This window comes from Sander vitreus, chromosome 6 (assembly GCF_031162955.1).
Source record: "Sander vitreus isolate 19-12246 chromosome 6, sanVit1, whole genome shotgun sequence".
Taxonomy (NCBI): Eukaryota; Metazoa; Chordata; class Actinopteri; order Perciformes; family Percidae; genus Sander; species Sander vitreus.
Window position 1 is genome coordinate 12,690,828 of NC_135860.1, and position 22,714 is coordinate 12,713,541.

The 22,714-nt window shown below is 40.9% G+C and overlaps 1 protein-coding gene across 1 annotated transcript; it reads right to left on the reverse strand.

The window, feature by feature from the left end:
- Positions 1–963: 963 nt before the first annotated feature.
- clcn1b (chloride channel, voltage-sensitive 1b) lies at positions 964–22,624 on the reverse strand. Its single transcript, XM_078252677.1, is given in 24 exon segments — positions 964–1,853; positions 2,083–2,169; positions 3,743–3,847; positions 3,973–4,017; positions 4,353–4,432; positions 4,518–4,599; positions 4,688–4,869; positions 6,107–6,240; positions 6,329–6,525; positions 6,527–6,543; positions 7,247–7,357; positions 7,448–7,517; positions 7,698–7,853; positions 8,707–8,791; positions 9,613–9,714; positions 9,814–9,898; positions 11,240–11,365; positions 11,931–12,009; positions 14,360–14,437; positions 14,860–14,993; positions 15,179–15,307; positions 15,427–15,558; positions 16,927–17,140; positions 22,571–22,624. Coding segments are annotated over 24 exon segments (2,916 nt in total). The 3' UTR covers positions 964–1,421.
- Between the last annotated feature and the right edge of the window lie 90 nt (positions 22,625–22,714).

Genomic DNA, 22,714 nt, shown 5'->3' on the forward strand with positions numbered 1-22,714 from the left:
GTATGGATATCTTTTTCAGGGTGTAAATAATTAGATTCTCACATGTTCACCACTTTCTCTCTCTCGAGCCTTAACACATGTTTTGCGACAGCCGGTGTCTCTGGCCAGCTTGTTGGTGCTATACATACAAACCGCAATCACCAAGGAACTGGCAGCAGTGCAATCCAGCCTGTTGTGCTTTTTCAAACACATTCCTCTCCAGTTATTATCAGGGATTTTATGCCAGGAGAATATTAATGAAAATCTTTCAGAGACAAGCCTCCTCTGTGGGGACTAGCTGCTTATTTGTTCAAGCTCACATAAGAATCAGAGACTGAAACACACTGTTGACCTTCACAACACAAAAATGTTTATATGGTCAGAGATATTCTCTTTTTCAAGCCTGACACTGGAACACTGACATTTTTTTTCCAACAGTCCAGAGTGTGAATATCTCAACAACTAGGGTGAGGTTTAACTTTTTCGCAAAAAGACCCTGTGTTTTCGGGGTACGCTCACTGCGTCGCCAGACTGGCTCCATCCAAATGAATGAGGCAGCTGTGTTTTTCGGTCTGTCTGAACCATAGACTGTTAATAATAATTCATATTTACAGTCTATGATCTGAACGCAGCTAGTTGCAAAACTCACATTCCCATCAGCCTCAGCTGGACGTTATGTTTAGTGCTACTTAGCAAATGTTAGCATGCTAACACAGTAAACTTTATTATACCAGCATGTTACTAGCATGTTAGCATGCTGACTTTAGCATTTAGCTCAAATTGTTAACGTAGTCTTATCTTGTAATTGTCATTTTTATTGTTGTAGATAACTAAAACAAGCTAGTAGACACATTTTAATATTTATTAATTTATTTAAATTACAGACTGGTAATAATGATTTTAATATTTACTATACAGCAAATATCTGATAAAGTAAGTTATAATTTAAAAATTAACCTTAATCAATAAACTTTAAATGCATGATCTCTTTGATCTCTAGGTCAAATTAATGTCTTTAAGTCTTCATCAATATATTATTTCATTATCATACAATTCATTGCTTTCAGTTAATTTTCGATCAAAAGGTACCTAATGAAATTAACAGACACCGATATATGATGTACAGCTACATTCAACATTTCCAAGATATGGACATTGAACATTCGTGATATGTGGGACTGAACATGTTTGTCCGTCTGCAGTTCAAAAGACACAGGAAGGCACCTGAGATTTTGAGAGTGAAAAAGTGAGACTGTCATAAAGAGTAGAAAAAGAAATCCTGTACTACAAGTTTCAGGAGCTTTGTGTGCACTGGCTTGTCCTGCTCGCGTAGAGCTGAATGTCTGGGGTGGGCCCGACTCCTCCACCCAGACAGCACCTCTGTCTCTGGACAAAAGGAGTAAAATCAGATGAAGTTAAAAGTCTTTTCTCTTGAACCCAGTCTATATGGGCTCATCTGACTCCTCGCTCTCCCCGTCCTCCTGTAGGGAGGATAATGTGAGGACAGGGCTGGTGGGTGACCCAGGGACGGCATGAGGGGAGGGTGAGGTAAGGGAGGAAGTAGAGGGGGACGCCTGCTCCTGAGAAGCACCGTCAGCGCTTCTTGTGGGGGTAGAGCTGCTACTGGTGCTCCCCATGCCGCCGGGGGAGGAGGGAGCAGAGTCACACCCGGGAGCTCCCTTGGACTCCTTCATCACCAGCTCCCCCTCCATCCTGCTCCCCTCCCCCCACAGGTCTCTGTCCCGAGTAGGGGAGGAAGGGGTGGATGAGGGAGGTTGGTGCTTCTTGGTTTTCCTGCTGGCGTCTCTGAAGCTGGCTAGAGGGGGACGAAGCCTCACCCCGCTGCGAGTGGAGCCCTCTATAGCTTTCTGTAACTGTTAAAAGAGAAACGCATAAAGCAAAGAAACGTGTGTTGAAGTTGAGGCCGGCTGGAAGAATAACTGCATGAATCAGAGCATAAAGCATAATGTACCCTGTGACAGAACAACTGCTCACAACATGAGATCATCACAGCTCGCTGTCATGCCGCATTACAGGATCACACCAAGAGGGGTGAATAAACAAGCAGATAAAGAAAAAAATGGAGAAGAAATGTGATTTTACCTCTTTCAGTGCCACGACACCCACCAGCTTTCCAATACTGGTGACATAGGCATGACTGAGACCCAGCAGAGAGAACAGAGTGTGGGTCTGAGTAATGAGAGAGAGGAGGACATGATCCAGTCAGTGTGAAATGTATTGTACGTAGTGTGACAGTGTTCTGCTTGCTTGGCTGCACTGTTTCTTGCAAACAATGTGTCCTGCAAGTAAAAGAGGGAATATATGGCTCTGCTGCATAGCATGAGTCACAGCAGAAAATGCACAATTCAGGATTCAAAGCTTTATGCTTGTATGGGCATAAACAAAAATACCTTAGAAGGAGTACTCCAGCAAAGTATTGCATTCCATAAGTTGGGGGGGACCGAATTTTAAAAAATTGTGAAATTTGATGCAGCAGAGGCTGAAACATCCTGACTTTTACTGTCCAGTATGGACACATTTCCAAGATTACTGGATCCTACATTTTCCATAATGCAAATTTTTCATTAAAACCCTCCCTGCCTATGTTTTTTAAACCCCAGTTTGTTATCTCTAATGCTGCGTTCCATTTACCTCGGAAGTCAGAAGCCGGCGTTAGTAATGACGTCACACCCGAGTCGATCACGCTCCATTAAAACAAGTCAGAACGTTTGCGCTAGCCAGGTTAGCCATTGTTAGCAATACCAGTTGATAACAAATTACGCTGTATTTTAAAACCGTAAAACATGTCTACAGATAGAAGTTGAACAGTACTGTGTGTACAACTGGTTTGTGCTAATAAGTGCTATTAAACAGTATATTACTACAGCTTTCACTACTGTTGATGCAGGGGGCCGCAATGTTGGATTTTGAGGTTGGCTTTGCTTGGGGTACTTTGTGGTTGACCTGTCCAACTTCAGGGGGCGTTCCATTTGAAATTTCTGACTTGGAACTCGGAAATTCCGACTTCTGAGTACAAAAGGAATGCACCATTAGCCCGAGCTGAGATGACCCTGAAAGCTCCCTTTAGAGCTGCAGAAGACATTATTCAACTGTTTTCACAGGCTGAACTTGACATGTAAAATTGGTGGAGTGCCCCTTTAAAACATTAAAAAAAGAAAGTTAGAACAGAACAATACTAACAGAACAAAGAAGTAATAAAAATAACTAAGTATAAAAGTAATAACAAACTTGTGTTTTCAAGGAATAAGAATATTCAATATAAATTAGATGAGACCACTGTAATGTTTGTACGCTAAATATGAAACAGCCAGGAGACGGTTAGCTTAGTTTACCATAAAGACTAGAAATAGGGGGAAACAGCTAAACAGCCAGATCTACCTATCAGCACCTCCAAGAGGGGATTCAGACCAAAAACAGCACATGGGGGTGTTGGTCGGGACGTGTTGCTTGATGTTGCAGTGAGACAATGAAATACAATCCAGGAAATCCAGTTGGAGTAACAGATTAATGCGTTGAAAGGCTTATCAGATGCCCAAACGGTTTCTAAAACTCACGGAGAAGATTTTACACCTCATGTCTGTTTAAACTGATTTGAGTATTTCCCAAAATGTCAAACTATTCCTTACAATCTGCTGCTTGGAAATATAAAATGGTAACTGTCCATGATTTATAATTGCATAATCAGTGTCTGTACGTGAGTTTTGCATGTGATGACACGTCACCCAGGTGTTGCCGTGGTCACCTTGTGCAGAGAAGTCCTTTCCACCAGCTGAAACGGGGAGGGGTCTATTCGTATCTGCTCCATATCGACTGGTTTATCCAGCTCTTCTTCTTCCCAGGCTTTGATCTGCATCAGCCAATCACAAGGCAGAGAGATGGACTCAGAGTATACAGAGTTTCTACTTATCGATTTGGATGGTTTGATTATTTCATTGTTGGCTGTGAGGATGGTGAATCGATAAGGTACAGTACCTCCTCTGGGGACATGGTGTCCGTCAGCGGAGGGGGCATGGTCTCCTGAGGAGAGAGGGGGAAAGAAAGAGTGAGGGACAGATGGATGGGCAGTCAGTTTTAAAAGCTACACTGATGATGATAAGATGACCCCTGGTGGTTTTATGGCATCAGCCACTACACAACATGTCAACTCCTTTATGCATGCACCATGTCTTTTCCCTCCCATTATGTTAGCGAGGTTGGCTTGAGCTGCCATGTTGGATCGATGCCCCCATCTGAGCTGTCGCTGCCAACTGGACATTAGTGATGCGCTGCTCCTTTGAGCTTTAGGCGGAAAACATGACGTAGTATATGTATACTATCTATATACATCTATAAGTATCTGAGGTTGATCATACCTGAATTTCAGTCACCGACAAGGACGGGGAGGAGAAGAGTCTCTGAAGGGCCATCCTGACAGATGGCAGATTGCGCTTGTCTGAGGATATGGTATGGTAACACATGTAAGAGGAGAAAGGAAGCTACATTTGATGGCTTTATGTGCAGTGGAAATGCCATGCTACCTGAGCCTGTGTGGTTGGTGGAGGGCTCCGGAGGTTTGGGGGCTGGGATGGGCCCATTACATTCTTCCTGTACTGGAGCATTCTGCGGGCACAACATGGTTGATAACGGGATTCATCTTTTTAAAGCTCAACTACTTCCTGTACATTAATTTATGGTTTGTTTTTCCCACCTTGTCTGCGCTCTCCTCTCCGTGCTCCTCGTCTACAAAGGTGAAGGACTCCCAGCTGACTTTAGAGCCCTGGCCTGGTGAGCTCTCACCTCTTTCAAAGACTCGCCTCTCTGGTGAGAGCCACCAGTCAAAGATGGCTTGAAGCTCCGTCCTCTCGATGGATCCCAGAAGAATCATGGATTCTGCAGAGAGTGTTAAAAGTGTTAAAGTGCTCATATTATGCTCATTTTTAGGTTTATAATTGTATTTAGAGGTTATATCAAAATAGGTTTACATGGTTTAATAAAAAACAACAAAAACAACACCATATTTTTGTTGTACTGCACATTGCTGCAGCTCCTCTTTTCACCCTGTGTGTTGAGCTCTCTGTTTTAGCTACAGAGTGAGGCATCACACGTCTATTCCATCTTTGTTGGGAGTCGCACATGCACAGTAGCTAGGTAAGGACTACTACCCAGTCAGAAGCAGAGTATGAGGGAGTTCCACGCTAGCAGCTAGGCGAGCATTATAACGTGTTACAAAGTGACGAGCGTTCGTCACGGAAGTAAAGGCTGGACTACAATAGAGCTGTTTGGAGCAGTTTGTGAACAGTGTTTTCTGTTGGAGATGGTAAGTCCCTTTGGGGTGGACTTTGAACTTTTTCACTTTGTAAACCTACAACGTGAACAAAAAAATATATAACACAATAAAGGAAAGGGAAAAGGCCAAAAAGCATAATATGAGCACTTTAAATAACTAGTTCTACATTTTGAGAATATTTGCTTTCTTGCTTGGCGTTAGATGAGAAGATCAATACCACTCTTATGTCTGTAAGCTAAATATCAAGTTATATCTCTTTTGTTAAATCTGTACAAAAACAGAAGTTAAAAAAGAAAGAACATTTTTTAATATTTGTGGGACTATTTCTTGGCTATGAGAAGTGATTTTCTGGAGCCCCTAACGTGTTAAATAGTGAGCTTTAGCAATGCTGGTAAACAAAATGTGGTAACACTTTACTTGAAGGTATCTGCATAAGAGTGACACGACACTGTCATGAACACATGACACTGCATGAACTCTAACCCTAACTCTAACTCTAACCATAACTTGTCATGACAAAAACCGAATGACACTTACTAAAAGAAGTGTTATGTCATAAACGTTTAGGACTTTTTTATAATGTTTATGACACGTTCATGTCAGTGTCATGTCACTCTTATGTAGATACCTTCAAGTAAAGTGTAACCAAAACGTTACTCTTTATGCTAAACTAAGCTAACCCTTCTCCTGGCTGTAGCTTCACATTTAGCGGACAGACATGAGAGTGGAATCCATAAATAAGTACATTTCCCATAATGTTGAACGATTCCTTTAATACTTAGCATCTATAGCACAAGATATAAGCATTCAGGCCCAATTTGATGATGTAAGTCACCCTACCTTTAGAGTCGACCAGGGGGATGGTTTTCAGAGTTGTGGTCTCTAGCAGATGGTTCAGTTCTCGGTAGGTGGATTGAGAAGACAGGAACTTCACTTTGCGCACCATGATGTCCTCCACAAAGATGTTATACTTGCTAGGTATGCAGATATACTACAATAAATACCTGTTGTCTTACAATGACAGCAACATAAACACACCAAATAAGAGTTCTTTAACTTTACCTGATGTGTCCAAGGGCCAGCTCAGGCAGGTAGGGCAGCTTCTTCACCTGGATGATGGAGTCGTAGAGAGAGGGCTGCAGACCCTGGGCCACCATGTTTGCTAGGATGACCGCCACCATCATGGGCAGGATGTGAGAGATTTGACCAGTCAGCTCGAAGCAGATTACTGCCGTGGAAACCGTGTGTGTGACGGCTCCCTGTCATCGCTGCCGCACCTGGTAGAAAGCAGAGGGCAGGATATGTGCTAAGAATAAAGTTTTATTCCTTGATTATTATTTATCCATCTGATTCTTCTGCACCTGCTACAAATCCAATTTGGCCTTGAAACGCTGTACTTTTTATAATGTAGTAAAATAGAATGTTTAAAGAGAGAGTTTGACAATGTTGCAAGTCCTTGGGAGACTGAAATCAAGGTGTTAAGTATTACAAATATCCATCTCTATCACATCCATCTATTTTCTAACCTGTTCTCATCCTGTGGGCACTGGAGGCTGTCCCAGCACATATTGGGCAAAAAGCATTATTGACCTCCAGATAAGGTGAAATCTATTCACGTTTGTGGTGAAACAGAGCAGGGTTACACTGAGTTGGATATAAAATTCATTCAATTTTAATTTGTGTAAATTCACGTCATGTTTTGGGGTAAATTGCAAAGTCACATTCAGAATTACACAATTGAGTTATTAATTAAGTAATTATTATATAGAGGCCTCATTTTGACCAAAGATGCTACAAAGTCAAGTGAAAACTGTTTCTAAACTGAAACTTTGAACTGGAGGACCTTTAAATAAAGAAATCAACAAAACACGGAAATGTATTCAAGGCACAGTTTCATAAAATGTTCTCAAATCTAAGACTTCGATAAGTCTCAATGCCTAGTGAAGACCCTGATCACAGCACCAAGGTTAGTAGACTGACCAATGACAGCGTAACCTCCGGGCAGAATGCGGTAGACTATCCCATCAAACAGGATTCCATTTGGGAAAAGAGTGGCCATGATCTCCCCAACGAGGCGGCCGAAAGCAGCTCCTTGAGGAGAGAGATAAGGCATGCTGGTAAAAACAAATTTAACTGAAGCTCAGCAGGAGATACTGCGCTCCCATTACAAAATCCTCTTACCTAATATGAACACTGGCATAAAGGCACCCGAGGGGATGGGCATTGTGGTGGAAACTGCTGACATCCAGAACTGCAACACAAAAACAGGATCAAGGTAAGATCGAGACCAGTCCCAGAGCTTTATATATATATATATATATATATATATATATATATATATATATATATATATATATATACACATATGTGTGTGTGTGTGTGTGTGTGTGTGTGTGTGTGTGTGTGTGTACACAGCAAGAGGTAAAGATACCTTCATGACGCAGAAGAGGAGGAGGATGACAAAGACGCTGACATGAGGATGAAGCCATGCAGATGAGCGACCAAGGCCGGGCGGAGCGGAAGATGCTGAGATTTTGGTCCAGGTGAAATTATCAAACAGGGAGTTGATGCACTCTCTGGGCATCAGCTGCCAGAAGGGACAGACACACAGAAACACAGTTTTTCAAAAATACAGTTGTGTGCACGTCACATCCTTTAGTAAGGCCTGGTGCAGGATGACAGATTCAATGAAGGAAATAGCTCCTAAAACTCCACCAGGTATTCATCAGGCAAATGGCCATCATGACAAATGACAAAGTATATTAAACACAAAACCTTTTACATCCTGTTGACGTCATGGCCAACTGGTCGGACAAAAAATATACAACACATACAGTATGACCCTCCAGATACATTATCAGAAATCTGAATAGCTGCACAAAGAAAACAAAAAACAAACAAATCATAAAATCTTTGAATATATACTGTATACATGTATAATTAAAAAGAGAGGCACAGCTGTGGAAGCAAAAACAGCTGTAAGATTTGAATCTTGTGAGCAACTGAACACATAATTGTGAAATGAGTCACTACTTAGTGAAGTAGTAGTCATTTCAAGTTATACAACTTCTTTCTAACTCCACATCCCTAGATTTTGTTCATTTTCAATCTTATAGTTTTCAGCCCCAACCAATGTAGCCTGAAGTGGCATCACTTGAGCTTCCTCTGGAGCCACAAAAGGGTTTATACTATTTAGTTTACATCTGCAGTAGTACTCTCCAAGACCTGTTAACAGATTTTGATGTGTAAAATCAGTGGAGCTCACCTTTAAGTTGCAAACAACATTCATGTCATTAAACCCTTTCTTTGCTTCCATAAACAGCATAACATCTGAAGAACACACAATCTAGACCCCGCTGACCTCCTTTTTCAAAAAATATTTATATTAATGTACACACATCAAAAAGAAAACAGAGTGTAAGAGATAGATTCAGTCTAACCTCTCCAGCCATAAACTGTCCAAATCCAGGTGGAAACGTTAAGGTGGAGATGATCAGTGTCACTGCACCGGGATAGATCAGTCGACTGGCATACACACAAACAAACAAAGTCATTTACAGAAATGTATTCTTCGACACCAACAACATGGCGAAATAAGTGATGCTTGTAACAGAAATAACGGTCTCAGGACGAGTGTCTACCACCACTGATTGTACAGCTCTCCTGGCGCTGCTTCTCCCCTCTCTCTAATGGTGGAGACTAATGTTCCCTGACTGTTGAGTCTCAGAGGATAAGTGAATCTCCACATTGAGTGAATAACTGGCTGAAAGGTTGTTAAGGCTTTGCTGCTGTCCTGGCCAGTGTGGTGAGACTGATGAGTTCGGAGAGTGGAGCTGAGATACGTTAAGAGGAATTAGATTTGAATGTGAAAAAGGTTTGAGTTCATGGGAACACTGTCTGCTACCAGAATCAGTGGTGTTTAAAAGCCGAGTGTCACAATAACCTACAGCAGCAGGGAGTGCATGGCCCTGTTTGTTTGTTTGAGTGTGTGTGTGTGTGTGTGTGTGTGTGTGTGATTGTTTAACTATATTCGTGGGGTCCAAAAACCGGGAGTCCAGTATACTTGTGGGGTCCGGACAGCTTTGTGGGGCCGAAATGCTGGACCCCACAACTTTAAAGGGCTGTTTGAGGGTTAAGACTTGGTTTTAGGATTAGGGTTAGAATTAGGTTATGGTTAGGGTTAAGGTTAGGCATTTAGTTGTGATGGTTAAGGTTAGGGTAAGGGGATAGGGAATGCATTATGTCAATGACGGGTCCCCACAAAGATAGTGCCACAAACCTGTGTGTGTGTGTGTGTGTGTGTGTGTGTGTGTGTGTGTGTGTGTGTGCGCGCGCGCGCATCTCACTGTTTGGTTAGGAAGCGTGTGAGCGCTGTCGGTCTCCGCATGAAGAGAACCACCTGTCTGTTCAGGTAGACGAAGAACGCCCCCAGGAATCCACACGAGATCCTAAAACATGAGAACAAATATTTCTATATCTATTTCAAAAGTAAATCCAAAAAGAGACATACAGTATTATTGCACACACACACAAACACATGTAATCACCCTATTATTGCGAATGCAGGCAGCTCCTGCAGGTCAAAGGGGAAATCCATCCGGAAGTTAGTTTTGAAGAGAGCTGTGATTGTGACTGAGAGAAAAAGAAAAAAAAGGTAACAAAAAGAATTAGGATTAACATCAACCAAACGTGAGCTCAAGCTCTATTCTCTTATTTGCACAAGTTAAAATCAAAGACAGGACATACATGTATTATTGTTTAAGGTGTGAAGGAAGAGGAAGAAATTACTTTTACCTAAATAAAATTAAACAATATTCACAATGTCAAAACGTGAAAATAATATAATTATAAAACAGAGGTTAACATATTTTTTAACGTGTTTTGTAGGACTTTAAACCTGCATTAATGATTTTCTGGCCACTCTGGGGCAACGGATACAAGTTGTGAACACAACATTGATATATTATCACCATTTGAGTTGATATGGCGAACTTGTTAGCAAACAGTTGCTTATTTACACATCCAACAGACACGGAGCAACATTATCGTCCTATTGAAGTGGTGTTCATGTCCACCTGATCAATCAAAGTCCATTATTCACGCTCTTTTAGCTCTGTGTTTGGTCTTTACCAACTCCTGAAGGAAACATCTGGCTCTTAGCTGCTAAATACTCCACTTTGTTCCCCAGCTAGTCGCTAACTTTGTCTGACTGCTGTCGAGTGCTGAGCGTTCAGTGGGTTAATCAGAGCTTTTTCACTGATAAGAGCTGAGGGCTTATTTTGAATTGCAATAATCTAAAAGATTTCCCTCAGTGACATGTATCTTGCTACATATCTGGAAAATATTAATGTAAACTAGAGAAGAAGATGAAATTTGACAACTGACCTTTGCTTGTAAGATGTTTGGGAAGGTGAATATTAGAGGACTGTCTGGTTGAGTAAGAGTTGTGAATTTGTTTGAATATAAGACAGAAAACATTATTATAAACCGTAAGAAAGAAAATAAAGGCAGAGATAGGGTGCAGGGATTTGTAAATTGTGAGTATTTAATTATATGGTGCTTGTGGATTGTAAATATGTAGGTGATGACTTGAAATATTTCTGGTTTATCTAAAGAAGCAAATATTACTTAGCTGTCATATTCAGCTACTTTCAATAAAATGCCAGTTTAGCAGTCTGTGTGTGTGTGTGTGTGTGTGTGTGTGTGTGTGTGTGTGTGTGTGTGTGTGGTGGAGCCAGCAGTGAATCCATTTTCAACAGCTCCCTCCCAAACGTTAGAAAGACTTCTTTGTTTCTTAAGAAAGCATTTGGGGGGGGGGTTGTTTAACTATATTCGTGGGGTCCAAAAACCGGGAGTCCAGTATACTTGTAGGGTAAGGGGCTAGGGAATGCATTACGTCAATGACGGGTCCCCACAAAAATAGTGCCACAAGCCTGTGTGTGTGCGTGTGTGTGTGTGTGTGTGTGTGCTCACCAGCATCCTTGTTCCAAACAGAGAGCACCCTGAATATGAAGGCGCTGAATGTGGCAGCAAAATATCCCCGCCAGTAATTCCTCACCGCAAAGTAGGTAGACGTGACCTCAATACTGAACAACACCCCTGGTGGTGGTGAGTAGAGAAAAAAGAGAGAGAGAAAGAGAGGGGTGGGGGGACAGAGGGAAAGGAAGGATTAAAGAGGAGAGGAAAAATGAAGATGGATAGTGTGAGAAATGAGCGAGGATGAGTAGAGGAGGGGGAGAGAAACAAGGGGGGGGGGGAAGAGACAGGAATGAGTTAAACAAACAGAATGAGTCCAAAAACACTTGAAGCTGAGGGTGTAATTATACACAACAGGAGAACCACAGGGAGTGAATACACACACTGTAACACAAGCAAACACACACTTTCTCTCTCTCAAACACACATCAGTATGTGAAGCAATAAAATAAACAGAGAGACACATCAGAAACTTTATTGTGAACAAGACGAAAACAGCTGAACAGAAGACTTGCATGGGAAAAAATATATATTTAAGAAGGATCAATATGTAATTCGTGTTAACTAGTTTTTTCTTTCTATGGTAATTGAAAACTAGGTAAATAATGCAGTTTTGGCTCATGTTCATATATTAAAGGATGCTTTGTAGACTTTGGTTGTATGAGGCAGTGTGTAAGTTGTACAGTACCTCCAAGTGGAGTGCCGAAACAGCATCCCACCCCCACAGCACAGCCAACAGTCAGAATATCTGTGTAACCATAATGGTTCTACTGACACAGAAAACAGAGAGGAAGAGGGGAAATAACAAGAGGGAAATAAAGTGTTGAGAGAGACAATGAGGGATGAAAGGCGTGAGATGATGAAGGGGGAAAATGAAGGTGACAAGGAACGAGAGCGTAGACAGACAGACAGGAGAGTGAGTTGGAGAAAGAGAGAATAAAAGATCAAGGTGGAGAGGACAGGACGGGGAAACCGCAGGGGGAGAATTGACAGAAAGGAAGCACAATGGAATAAAGTGAATAAATAATGCTCACTGGAGTGTGGTTTTAAAAAAGTGATAAAGATGAGGAAAAAAACACATCAAGACAATATAAAGCACAGGATGCACATGCCAGTGAGAGTAATCAGACTTAGAGTAAGCAATTAAGTAATCAGGAAACAAACCGAGTGGTTACATCGTCCTTAGAAACAGATCCCTGCAACTGATTGCAGACTGAAAATGAACGGAACTATGTCCATTGATTATTTATGCAATTTTCTAAAAATCACACCTTGAGTTAGAGTGTCTTTTATGATCTGTGTTGCATTATTATTCTTAGAAAGAATATATTTTTTAATCTGTGATTTACCAAAAAGGGGTTAGGATGCAGGAAAAGCCTGATAGCAGAAATAACTCAAATAACTATAATTTAAGGCTCACATGTTGCTGGCCAGTTAATCTGCAATAAATATTCATTCACTTTGAATTCACCACTGCTAATGCCGGTCAATTGTTGGAGGTCAGTTTCAAGGGAATAGTCTGACATTTTGGGAAATATATATTTTATAAGAGTTAGATGAAAAGATTGGTACATGTAATGGTAATGTCTTAGAGTGGCATCTTTTTTCTCATCTAAATCTCCGCAGGAAAGTAAATAATTCCTTTAAAGTAGACAGAACTTTAAAATCCTGGCTCTGCTATGGTATTAGTGACAGGCTAATCTGCATGTTTAAATATTCATTCAGTTTGATTAATCACTTAATAATGCAGGGCACTGGTCTGAGGTTAGATTTAACCTCGCCGTTTGTGTTACTGATGTTATTTCAGGAGGACAGAGCTGACTGAAGTCAGCGAGGAGAGAGCAGGGCGGGACTTGCCTCCCACGGGGGCAGCAAAACAGGTGGCCACTCCCACGGCACACGCACACACCAACAGGTCCTGGTTATGGGTGCCATTCTGGGGTTAATGGTCACAGACGAGCAGGGATAAATAAGAAAACAGAGGGGGGTGGAGATAGAGAGAGCAGGGAAAGTAGGAGACAGGGATATGGGAGGTCACTGTTAATAAACATGCCAGACATTACCATCACACTATTAATACAGTGAGACACAAACATAGACGACGTGCGAGGGGGCGAGCCAAAACAAAGACACAAGAGACACAGGGAGGGGAGGGGAGGGGAAGGGAGGGCGTGAGCCGGGCGGGAGAGAAACAGATGGGAGAAGACAACAGTCACAGGGTTCCCACTTTCTCTTCATCATCAGATTCAAGGACCTTTCAATGAACTTCAAGGACTCAAAATGGGCATGTTTGTAGTTTGTTTGTAGAACACTGTAGAGGCCTCATTTGTAATAAAAAAAATTGTAGAATCATTTAAAAAGTGTTACTGGAATAGAAGGACTATATAGGTCTATGTAATATTTTCAAGATCATCCAATCATTTTCAAAACAAGAATAAGAGTCTTCTGCCAGCTCTTTGAGACTGTACATGGGCACAGTGGTGCTAAATGCTAACATGCTCATAACAACAATGCTAACATGCTGATGTTTAGCAGGTCTAATGTTCACCATTAGCATGTTAACATGCTAACATTTCCTAATTAGTACTAAACACAAAGTACAGCTGAGGCTGATGGGAATGTCATCATTTTTTTTAAACGTATTTATTATCATAATTTTTTTCATTTGAGGAGTCCATTAAAGTTATTACAATTCATCATGAGGGGGGCATAAATGCGTGGACCAAATTGTATGGCAATCCATCCAACAGTTTAAAAGACATTTCACTCAAACGCACAAGAGCTACAGAGGAAAAATCAGAGGATCAGCAAAGTCGTTCGGATTTATATTTTTAAGACTGTGAATATCTGCACAAAGTTTCAAGAAAATCCATCCAAAAGTTGTTGAGCTATATCTACCTACTAACAGACATTGTCATCCCTTGAGGCTGGTCACTAGTATGGCTAGACTATTTTTTTAAGGGTCTGTGGGAACCCTGTAATTACACCAAAGACCACGACAAAGCAAGATATCAAGGAAAAACTGCGTTCCACATCTTCATTAGTGCATTAACTGTGGTCAGCGAGGAGATGAGGCCTATGGGTAATGTGGTCTGTTTGGTCAGGGCCTCAGCTTACCTCATAGACTCCAGAGAAGATGGACATGAAACGACTCAGCACTGCAGCACAGATACTGGCAATGTGGACGAACGGACCCTGGAGGTGACATGTAATGACACAGATGAGCGACACACCCTGTTATATACCCTGTCTGTTATATATACAGACACTGACTATTGTCTGTAAAACAAGGAGTCTAAACTGGGACATGTTGTATCAGAACAGATAAATCATTGTATAATTGCTGGATGTGACAGTTGCCCTGCTACTGTAATGGGGGAAATGAATGTACTCCTTTGCTGAGGAATAATTTGCTTCAATCCCGTGAGAAGAGGAAGGGAGGAAAAACATGACAGAAGATGATTTATCATCCTCCAAGCTTGAAGAAAAAACAGATATAGTGATGGAGAAAGAAAAAAGGGAGGAAAGAGGATGATAATAGTGATGCTGGATCAATGGATGGTGATAAATACAGAGGAAAAACAGATAGTAAAGAGATGAAAAGGGGGTTTGTTTACCTCTTTGCCCACTGGCATCCCACTGCCCAGGCCAGCAGTCAGCCCGACGACTTTAGCTACAAAGGCTTTAAGGGTCAGATACTCCTTCAGTACTACACCTCTCAAGATGGTTTTCAGCTCAGGAATACCAGAACCTGTAACAAAAAAACAAACAGAGGAAAGATGGAGAAGGAGAGTAAAGGATGGTGGGTGCAGTAAATAAAGTAAGAGCTGTTATATTGTCACTATCTTACAAGAAAACAGACAAAGAAAAGAAAAGAAGGAAAAAAACAGGTGCTGAGAGAGGATAAGAGAGGCTGACAGGGGATGGAGAGCTTACCGATGGCCTGTGGGGAAACCAGGTGACAAAAGAGCGAGGCAAACATGACAAGGATCATGGGATAGGTAACCCAGGCAAGGTACTGGAGTGGCACATTGCCCTTAAGCTCCCCATGCATCCACTTATAGGCTGAAAGACAACAGAAAGTGCATTTCACACAGGAGTATAACTGGGATAATTACAAACTCTTGTGTTATCAAACTGCAGATTTGACCGTTAATAATCTCTATGGCCTTGGCCTGTGGTACCTTGCAGGCTCTTGGCGCTGGCGTAGTCCATACTCCAGCTAACCAGAGCCATAGTCAGCCCCAGTAAAACCAGGAATATCCAGTCATCCCCCATCTTGGTCACTATGTACCGCCGTACACGAGCAAAACAATCTGGGACAGAGAGATGAAATGAATGATGTACATTGAATCCATTCATCACTTGATTTAATTACTGACAGTTCGTTATTGTCACACTGGGAATCATTCAGTGTGATTATGGCTGCAGTAATGATGCTATAGCTCATCACAACAGTAGATGTAATGTCAGTACAGAATGATCTGAATGATTGTTCTTTTTTGACATGTACAAATGGATGCGTGTGCATTCTCTGGAAAAGGTTTTATTCAAAGAAAAAAAACATACATGTAAGGATATAACACACAATAGTCACTGGCTAATTCACTAGTGAAGACATAAAAGTGTTAATTAAATGTGAATCATTTTCAGAGGTAAAAGAAGCATCTACCCCCTTGTTTGGGTCACGCTAACACATTCTGGATCCTACACTTCCCATAATGCAATTTAATTGCATCTTTTGTCAGACTTCCCTATCTATGACTTTCAAACTTATTGTAGTCTAGAAGCACACAAGTTTAATCAATAGAGTGGAGTAAAAGTACATTATTAAAGTACAATTACCTTAAAATGTGTACTTGAGTACAGTACTTGAGTAAATGGACTCAGTTAAATTCCACCACTGGCTAAGGTCATGTTCTCTGTTTTTGTTTCTGTGAATTTAGGGGATTTTAGCAACATGGGGAACTCCAATTAAAAAACCATGCTAGGTATTTTTTTTATTGAGACTCCAGTATGTTTAGACTTGATATGTAGACTGAAAAAAAATAAAGAGATATTTTTCCAGAATAATTTTGTTCGTGCAGGATGGAGAAGGATTTGAAACAGCAGTTAGACCTTCATCTTGGGGAATAGAATTTATAGAAAATGTAACTGAACACATTATGAATGAAATATGAAAAATCCAAATAAAACATTTTAGATTTTTTTTTTTATTTTTTTTTAGGTATGGGTGGGGTACATGGAAGCCATGACCTTGTGTCTAAAATCCTGACTAAGTCCAACTGCCTTGTGTTCTGTGTGGCAGCCTAATTAAACTATAGCAGTGAATCATATTTTATGAACTCATCATGTTGCATGTAAAATCATGTTGTGCAAAGTCAGTGAAGTGCCAGTAGCCTACTTCAAACTTGTATTCAGTTAAGGTATTTCGTTAAGGTATTAATTCCACCTCCGTCTTCTGGTTATCACATGAGGTGTCATAGCAACCACTTATAGCCTGGTTGACACCAGACACTTAGCAAATCTCAAATTTGCCGGAAGTTCATCAGGGTTTTCCCAGGCTAAACCACTTAAGCATGACCATGGACCATGGAAACACCTAATCACCTGTTTGCATCCTCCTAGAATACCTTTTGTAAAGCGTTTGAATTTGTGTTTGAACAGAATAACCTGCTGGTCACCTTGGCATTTGGAGTAGGGACGAGGCGTCTTGGTGGAAGAGGCGTGGCTGTGATGCGACTCCAGCAACGCAGGGTGATGATGATGCCGCCGACCGTGCCCTTTGCGGCCGGTGGTGTTGTCCCCTGCCTGTCTCCTCCATTGTCTCTCTGTCAGCAAACGGGCAGCCTCCCGTCGGGCAAAGCTTCCCAGCTGCTCCCTGTACTCACCGTACAGCTGAAATGAAGGGGAAACACTGACAATCACAACTACACAAAAAGCACCAAAAAGTCATGTGTTTCCTGGGCCCTCAGGATTGCATAGAAGGAAAATAAGATGCCAGATATAAGAGCGGAGTGGGAGAAAGGAAAAGAAGGGTGAAGAGAAGGAGAAATACCTCTGACAACTGAGACTTGGGACAAGGATAAAACTAGATCCAGTGCAAAGAGTCTTGAGATAACGAGAAAGAGATGGGGAATGTGCGGCGTGTATGTAAGGGATACACACCAACCTGAATACCCTGGTAGACAGAAATAGACAAAACGGGCATAGAGATCGGAAAAACCCCTCCCTGAGAGGAGGTAGGAGCTGGAAGGGAGCCAGAGGAAGAAAGACACTGGAAGGGAGGACATTCCACATCTTCCACTTCCCACTATATGTGCGCTTTACACCTACAACCACACACACACTTGGTCAGAAAACACGACACCTTATAATCCAGTGTGATCAGTTTGCATCGCACTCGTTAAAACCATAGAAGCTGTAAAATACTGCGGATTCAGGTGCAGCTATATCATGCAACTGAAACCTTTAGATCACATGCATCCCACCACACAGCAATAAAGAAGTTATATCCCAAGCAGCAGGGGTGATTCTAGTATCAGACCTTAAGGGGGGCTCAGCCCCTAATGAGAATGTGACACGGATACAGTGCCTTGCAAAAGTGTTAACCCCCCCGCTAAATCAGTAATTTAATTTCATCCGATAATCTCTGAGCTAGCTGCTGAACGTCAGCTCACGTTTGTTTGTGTGGAAAGCTGGCTTTTATTAAGCAACTGTAGGAAGGCATTCTGAAATGTCAACAGATGAGCGCATCAGCGCATACGGGGCAACAAGCGCACGTTAATAAGCTGTTTAATTTAAAATGTTCAATGCCTTATCGCGCTGATGTGACCAAGCCGACCCGAACCCGAACATCATTTCTAAATATCTGTCCGAACCCGGCCCGGCCCGCCGGGTACCGACATGCTCGGTTCGGGTAGCCATCCTCTATCTGGCACAACCACCTCTGATTGGCCAAAACTACGTTTCTGTTAACCATTTCCTTGACTGGGTTACAGGTGCATAGCATTGGCATCAGCAACACACGATATTAAACCTGTTTCAATCCCTTTGAACCTGTAACTGTTTGTCCTCTGTCACTAACAGACAAGTTCGCAAACTCTCACTTGAAGCACTAAAATTGATTTAATAAAAAAATTAATCTTTTTTTTTTTTTATTATCATTTTTAGGGGGGCTGAGAGGAAATGTAGGACTTGAGCCCCCCTAAAAAGGGTCTAAAATCGCCAAGCAGGGCTGGCTGCCACAGATTACTGTCTCATGTTCACACGGGAAAGGAGAGCTGAAGCCCAGGACCAGAGAAACAGAACGAAAGTTTAGCAATCGGCCCATCCCAATAATCATATCCTCAAACAATAACAATATAAAGGTGCAACAACAATCTAAAATCTCATCTGACTACAATATGATGATAATGACACAGAACAGTTAGTGCAATCTGTCCTATGGTTTGATTTCTGCACAAAAACTTTGACTTTATTTTACAAAACCATTCCACTATAATACATGAGTCACTACAACCACATGACAAAGTGACTGATATAGAGGTTTATAATTAATACACCAAATAGCAGGTGGCCAGCAGCTAATCTGTTAAAGGCTCTTGAAAACATTTGATGGCTTAAATCGTCAAGCAAGTTATTTTAAACCTCACTAAACACTGCAAACCACAAACTGTTATTCAGGACAATAATGCACCGCTAACAGCGTTTGGCCTGAGCCAACAGCAGACCAGTGATGAGTTCTACAAAGAAGTGCAAACCACTATTCTTAATTTTAATTATTTAGCATTATGCAAAGACTTGGTTGAATATTACTTCCATAAATCATTTGTTTGTTCTAAACTTGGTGTGCTGCCCCAATGATGGTGTATGCTACTAAGGGCAAGACAATGATGTGGGAAAGTTTAGATCACAGCAGGACAGCATTTAAAGTCAGTAATTTTTCAGGATAGAAAACTCACCTGTCATTGTCTGAGTTGCCCAAAAATGTTAAATGCCATCACCTGGTCATTGCTCACAAATTAAATGAATTATTTGCAAAAAAGTGTGTGACAAAAAGGTCATAGGTAAACTATAGTGGATAATGTATGAAGGTTTCAATCTCTTATTACAATTGCTTTATATATTACTGTATCTATTTAACTTTAATCTCACATTAACCTCTCATCTGCTGCAAAACAGCACACCCCACACATATCATTTTGAGCAATGACTCAGAAGTTAAATGTTTTTCAAAAATACTAAAAGACCTCAAGAATAGAAAATAGAAAATTGTCTCGCGTTTCAAAATGATATGCGAGACAAATTATAATAAAGATAAGCTTTTTCATTTTTTAACTGCTTTGGAGTGAGAATTCACTAAAAACTGTTTATTTTAAATTTGTGTTGGATAATCAGATAATATATTGAAGAACTTGGCTAGAATTCTATTTGAGTAAATTTGATAGAAATATGACACTACATTTAATATACCGTATACCAGTCGTTAATATTCCTATAATATACATTTATCGCCATCTAATGTGAGAGGCACAAACAACCCATTACAGCTATAACTGGAAAAGACAAGTCAATTAAAATATGTAAACAGATCCACTTAAGTAACTTGTGATTAAAGAAGAAAGACAGAAGAACACTGGACGGTGTCATTAACTCACTAACAGCAGAGAAAAAAAAAAGAAAAAAAGAAATCCCCCTCCACCATCTGACCAGATGGAGCCTTTGGTCGTCAGGTCTTTACCTGTTCCTCATCAGTTGTCTTTTGCATGATGTGGTAGCAGCTCTGCACCTGTTCTGTCTCCTGTCCTACGCTGCAGACAACCTCACCACCACCACCGCTCTACACATTAACACCAAAGCACTAATCCATCAACATCATCAAACAGGCGCTGGCACCAGGCGCCATCAAAACCAGGGGCAGTAACAAAAGGAACCTGTTCACGCTTAGATTTGTTACTTAAACATTTTCTCATGCCATATCCTGCCACAACAAAAAGGTCAACCACAAGATTGTAGTCAAATAGCAAAATAGTTAAAAACAAGAAACTATATTCTCTATTAAACTGCTTAACAACAGCTACTGTGTTTTGTGTTATGTAGATGACTTGGTTGCACATTTCTGCATTATCAGCCATTCACATCGCTTTTATTTTGCTATCATGGTCCTAGAGAAGCTTTTGCATTAACTTAACTGATGTTAGATGTCAATTTTGCTCTCTACTTGCATGACAGTTTCAGGACATGGACATCAAATAGTCAGTACTTTTATATTTCTGTTGAGAGAATAGCATTGTTTTGAGCATTTTGTTTGGACCTATTGTCTTTATTTGATCATGTAAAGCTGAATTTTAAAATCAAATACTTCTTTGGAAGTCCATACACGATGACTAGCTACCTTAAGTTGTCAAATAGAGGTTATGATTACTATTTTAAATAACATTTAAGAATGGGCTCCATTGATAAACCACTCCACCAATTTAGCATTGCACCTCTATAACATTGTCACACTCACTGTGGACACTCGTCAGATATGGTCGTTTATGTTCCACACCAAACTTAGTGCCTACATTACCCACAATGCAACTAACTGAAGACAGTTAATCTTAAGATTTGGGTTATGTTTTGCTAGCAACAGCTAATGTATGTATGTGTATATATATATATATATATATATATATATATATGCTACACTGTATATCAGTGCTTTAACAAATTTATCGTCAACCATTTCAATAATCAATTAATTGAAGTCGTTTATCCAGCTAGGATTTACTGCTTTTCTCGGTTTTGTGTCATTGTAATTAAAAACATTTTTGGGGCGTTTGGTGGGAAAAAAACAAGCACTTTGAAGACTTCACCTTGGACTCTGGGAAACTGATGGACTTTTTAAATTTCTTGCGACAATCTAAGCTGTGACACTGATGTATTGCAAATAAATGCAAACTGCAATGTCAAAAAGGAAATCTGACAGAGGGAGACAGAAAGAGACAAACGACTGACAGCGTGAGAGAGACATTGATAGCTGGGATGTTGTCTCCATCTCTCAACCGTGTGTTTACCTTTGTGTCACCATGTAACCTTGTGCATCCAATGACATCAGTAACAGCCATTTCCCACCACTTTCACACGCTTTTTAACATTGTTGCTGCCACTGTTCGACTCAACAGTGGGATGACCTTCCCACTCCGAGTCAAGAACAACAGAGGATATATCACCCCCTCCCTACTCCTCTTCTAGTCGCACTAATTTACTCTCAGCAAGATTCCCTCTACCTCCCCCCGTGGCTCTTATTATATTCCTGCACGTTTTTTGTCTCCACGGACACATGAAAATAGTCAAGCGTTGCTCTACAGCTCTCATGGTTAGTTTCTAGTGCTCTAGAACTCAAGCTCTTATGCTGTTCTTTTTGCAAGTCTCTTGGGGTAAAGACAATGGAGAAATGTAAACCATTCCTCCCTTGGCTTTGTTAGGAACACAAAGCTGCTTATGGAGCTGTCAAGAGCTTTGAATTAATTTATGGATCTGCCTTTCAAGAGCCGGCTTCAACAAGGTGATGCTACTGTAAAACACAAAAAATTCAAGAGGAACTTCAAGTGTAAACAAAACATAGAAGCCTGCAGAGAAGAGAGAGTAGGGGAGCTTCAGTCTTAGTGTGAGCTGCCAATAGATGCCAAGGTTGAAGGGCAGTGTGACATTGAGAGTTAATTAAAAAAAATAACAGCACATTCCTGCGGTCCTCACAAGAGAGACTCAGCACTGCATTTTCATAAATATCTGTGTGCGTTTCTGTGGGTTCTTAAAGCATGCTAAGTTTGTGTGTTTATGAGCGTGCTAAATTAAATTTGTCTGAGTGTGTTTATTTAAGCCTTACAACAATACAGTCCTGTCCCATAGCACAAGGTTAATGATAAAAATCTGACCCGCTCACTGACAGATAGATCAGGAGATTACCCCCCCCAACCCTGACACACACACACGCGTCTCCATATGCATATACTAATTAACCAGCACAATAACATTTCCATGGCTCGTCCAAACACTGTTCAAGCTGTCATGTTCTAATTATGGCATGTCGGCGAGGCCAAAAGAGAAAAATAAACCAAACTGTAAAATGGTTTATGTATGAGCCCACAGTAATCCAGGAAAAAACAACAACTGTGGAGGTCCCCAATAAACCTGGTTTACATGTGATAAGTTATGTCACAACATGAAAATTAAAGTCAATAAACAAGACACAGTACAAAAGTGACCTTTTTTACATCTTATCTAATAGTTCCAACTTTAGGTAGAAAACACTTATACAATATACAAGGTAATAAACCTTACCAGAAATTGATCAATATTCAGAACTGTTTCAAAAGTGTTGATCCGCTCCCTCATCTTTTCAGCCGTTCCTCCAGCAGGTTGCTGTTCACTTTCTTGTGCGCCTTTAGTATCCTGTAATTCCCTCTCTGGATATCTTTGTCTTAC